The sequence below is a fragment of the Anarrhichthys ocellatus genome, unplaced genomic scaffold (genome assembly GCF_004355925.1).
Source record: "Anarrhichthys ocellatus isolate YVR2014 unplaced genomic scaffold, GSC_Weel_1.0 scaffold37, whole genome shotgun sequence".
Lineage (NCBI taxonomy): Eukaryota > Metazoa > Chordata > Actinopteri > Perciformes > Anarhichadidae > Anarrhichthys > Anarrhichthys ocellatus.
This window is the reverse complement of record NW_022280067.1, coordinates 19,847-24,426: the sequence shown is the minus strand read 5'-3', so window position 1 is coordinate 24,426 and position 4,580 is coordinate 19,847. Positions and strand designations below refer to the sequence as shown.

Below are 4,580 nucleotides of genomic sequence, written 5' to 3'. Positions count from 1 at the left end.
GTGTGCGCAGCAGATGCAGCTCCATGTGGTTAATTATAGCAGACAGAAACAAATTCATCACAAGGGAGAGAGAGAGAGAGAGAGAGAGAGGAAGTTCGGTATGCAGGAAACAAATAGATAAAGCAGACAGACAGCAGCGTAAAGGCAGATCCTCTATCGGCAAAAAGAAGAAATTCAAAAGAAAGGTTCAGAGTTTCAAAGATGCAACAAGGTGCAGTAGGAAACAGTTATCTACACAGAATCTGTTTGCCGTGTCATGCTGATAAAAGATCTCCACTTCCTTCAGGAATATTACCGTTCCAGCTTCACTGATTTAATCTCCAAATGTAATTCAAAATACAGAGCGAGAACTAAACAAGTTTCATCATGGGATACGGACACAGCAAATCACCTCATTAAAGCTCTATGAATAAGTTATCTTCTGTGTAATCTACTCATCTCTCTCAGCGGGCTGTTCTGTGAGAACCCTCCACCAATGATCTTGCTGCAGACCAGCCCCTGCGACCAATCGGACTGCCAGAACGGCGCCCAGTGCCTGGTGGTTGCCGGGGAGCCCGTCTGCCGCTGCATGCCCGGTTTCTACGGCAACAAATGTGACAAGATGGCCACTGTTCACTTCCTGGGTCGGGATGGATACGTGGAGCTGCCGGGCGCGAAGCTCCGTCCCACGGCGCATATTTCATTACAGGTAACATTACGACCGAAACAGAGTTTTGGTTCTGTAAAAATCACGCAGTCATGCAGGTATCTATAGAAAATGTCCTGTTTTAAAATACACTACAACTGTATTGAAATGTTTCCTGCTTTACTATCTTTTAAAGTATGTCAACTAGCCATATTCTGCACTACATGGAAAACATTTATGGGCTGCTTAAAATAGAGCTGCGAGCCGCTCAAATCAAACCTATAGAGTTGCACGACTTAGTGCCGACGAAGCAAAGCAAACATCTGCTACATCCTCTGTTTCCATGCACACACACACATACACACACACACTCATTCACGCAGACCATACATTTTGGACACCTGAGACACATATCCTAATGTGTAAGTGAGCAAAAGAGAAACAAGAAAAGGAGTGCATTCTAATTGATATTTAGCACCTGTTTGGATCTGTGTGAGTGTGTGTGTGTGTGTGTGTGTGTGTTTGGATGTGTGCTTCTGCGTTCCTGCCAGGAGCTTTCTATGTCAGTGCCAAGGCTGTTAAAACTCTACCAAGAGGCCCTGACTGAGGCAGGAGAGAGAAATGAAAAAAAAAGAATGAAAGGGCCACAGCACTTCATAAATCACTCCATGTTTTGTTTTTTTCTTCAACACTTTTCCTCTTTTCATTCCGTCTGCAGACCAGTTTTCTCTTCACCCACTTTTCTATATCTGACTCTCTTCTTCCATCCCCCTTTCTCTCTCCTCTGTTCTCTACATTTCTCCCTCCTTTTCTCCCTTTGCTCTGCCTCGATCTTGTCTTTTTTTTTCTTCCAGCAGCTTGTTAGCAGGTGTTGACTTGGCTATGCTCCATTGAAGCCAGAGTGTTAAGTGCTTGGCCCCATGGCCCCATTTCCACTCGCTAGTTAGTTAGCGCTTAGCGGCGCATGCGAGCAAGTGTGACATGTCAAGTGCGTCTGTGTGGGAGGGAGGCGAGTGACATCGTTTAGGGATGTGTGTGGTGGAATTTACATTTTCTCCTCATTTTCACGCAGTTCTTTAGCAGTTTGAAAGTAATGCAATGCAATGTAATGCAATGCACGTGAGGCTTAACCTGCCGTTTGCTTTTATTAACTAGTTGTGGATTTGTTTTGGATTTCCTCTTAAAAAGTGGGAATCTGTAGTGAAACCATAATTCTTCCAAATTAGACAATTAAAACAAAACAGACTCTGTACATTGCCAATCCTATTTGTATTCGTCTAATGTCACAACCAATATTAGATGATTCTTGTCAGCTGTGTTGCCACAGTTATGTCGGCAATGTCCTCGATGAATGATATAGAGCAGATGTTTTCAAAGTGGGTCCAAACTGTTTCAGGGGAGGGTCAGTGAATGGAAGTGAAAGAATATTACAATAATTATTACATTCGTTTTTAAAAGAAAATCACATAGAATACTCTAATTGTGTGTGATTTGGTTAAAGAAATCAGTTCAGAAATGCATTCGTTTTGTGGAATTTTGCAGTTTTTCTCACTTTCCTAGAGTGTGAAATTAATAAATACCTGAGGCACAGACCTTTTGTATTTATTTGGTGTAGTCTGAAGTTATGTCAAACAGCAATATTTTGCCATCCTGGCTAATTTGTTGAGTGTCTATGGGATCAAATAAGATAATCATGATCCCATAGGCATCCAATAATTGAGTGAAACAAAGTATGTCATCTAAGGGGGGGTTCCCAAGCTTTGTTTGAGGGGAGGCCCACAGTCTCAGACTTTGAAAACACCTGATATACAGCATATCACCCATTGTCTTCAAATATGTCTTTATTTCTTATCCGACCTCTCTGTCTCTCTAGGTGGCTACAGATAAAGACAACGGTATTCTGTTGTACAAGGAGGACCACGACCCGCTGGCTCTGGAACTGTACCAGGGACACATACGACTCATCTACGACATCGCCAACTACCCACCCACCACCGTATATAGGTAGGCCACACACACACACACACAGAAAAGCACTCCTTCACTTTCTTATAGTCTACATTGAAGAATAATTTGCCATACTCATTTACATGTAGCATATTATGTTGATGGTCAAGTTTAAACATGGTTTAGGTTTTAAAATCCCACACATTGTTAACTCAATTATATGCGCACTCGTATTACCGGTACTTTACTCTCAATAACACATGCACATTGATTTTTAGTGCTTTATTTACGCTTTTTTAACTAAATAACTAAAATGCAATGGATTCATTCAGATGATACATGGGTTCAAGGTAGGTTAAATGCACTGAGGAAATCAAACAGCACATACACACATGCACAGAGGAAAGTGTGGAGGAAACACCCAAGAATTCAAATACCGCTCGGGTTCAACAGGGGTTAATGATTCACATTCATTCACTCGCATACATTTAAATCACCTTTTTGTATCCACTGTACTTTATAACATTTACTAGATTCAAGTGTTACAGAGGTTCAAGGTAGTGCAAGGGGACTATGAATACAAAAAGTCCACACACACACACACACATTCACACACACACACACACACACACTCACCAACAACTAAAGGTTTCAAGGATCTGAGGTTTTTATTTACAGTACTTTAAGGACTTTTCAGTAGCTGCTGATCTGGCCATGAGCACACAAATCCACCAGCATATTCTTTCTCACACACACACACACACACACACACACACACCGACACGGTAGCAGATACATCTATGAGCACTTCCCTCTAGAAACAAACATGAACTCAGAAAGATTCCTTCCAGACATTCATGTCCCTGAGTGAAAGCCTTCAGGTAAAGCTTCAAACAGTGGAAACAAAAGCTCATTCAGTCTGTGTAGCACCTTGGATATTATATGATAAACTACATTCACAGTCTCACATGAGGAGATATACAGAGGTAAACTAAGGAAACAGTGATGGTAATCCAGGAAAAGACCATGATAATGTTTTCAATAGTTTCTTGTAGCAGAAACCATTTACGGTTTCTATGAAAGATATGCAGATGTATTACAGCATGTGGCAATACATACAAACACAAAAAAGACCAAAATAAACCTTCAATGCAGAGACCATACAACATGTGCAAAAGATGACCCAATATTTTCCCATGTTTTTGTGTCTAACTGACAGTGAAATTGGTCCAGTACTGAGGGAGAACGCTGCATATTTAGCTGATTTCAAAAATGTGGATGAGATTTCAGAACGAGACTGCTCTGAGCGAATAGACAGACCGGATCAAGTGAAAAGTAAAGGAAAGCTTTTATTTCTCTCTATGCTCCCTTCCATAATGTAGTCGCACACTAATAATAACAGACACAAAAACATGGGAAAATGGCGTCCAGGTTGAAAAATAATGAAGTTCAGAAATTCTGTTTTCAAATTTCAAAGTCATTGTATCTTCTTAAAACAAGACGTTTTGAGGAACACAAGTTGTACTGAATCATAAGCCATTTGATGCAGTGACAAACAATTATTATAGATATGAGCCTGAGGGGTCATGGGCTTCTCTCAGCCCTTAGGACACTACTGTATGTTATAATTCAAGACAACAACAAAAATGCAATCATGAAATGTAATTATACATAATGTTATTATCATAGTCTCACCACTATAAACTGTTTTCTGTTGAAATGTGGCTATAATAAATGAGCTGGTTGAGCTTTAGATAATAACACACATTCACAGTATGAATGTGTGTTTCGGCTTGTGACGCCTTATTGACTCTCTGTCCTCGCCATTTTAGAGGAGCACGCAAAGCTGACTGAAGGGTGGATTGAAGGAGGTCAAAAGGAGGAGGGAGAGTTTGACAAAGATAAAGGAAAGAGAAAAAGAGAGGCAGAAAAGAAGGCCCAACTTTACACTAAAGTAGACTGAGAGAGAGAGAGAGAGAGAGAGAGAGAGAGAGAGAGAGAGAGAGAG

General features: G+C 40.8%; 1 protein-coding gene across 1 annotated transcript in view; it reads left to right on the top strand.

The window, feature by feature from the left end:
• Positions 1–4,580, top strand: part of slit3 (slit homolog 3 (Drosophila)) — a 229,059-nt gene that overhangs the window by 214,175 nt on the left and 10,304 nt on the right. The window contains exons 28-29 of the mRNA XM_031867001.1: positions 448–688; positions 2,499–2,629. Of these exons, the coding sequence (XP_031722861.1) occupies positions 448–688; positions 2,499–2,629 (372 nt within the window). The remainder of the gene's footprint in view (positions 1–447; positions 689–2,498; positions 2,630–4,580) is intronic.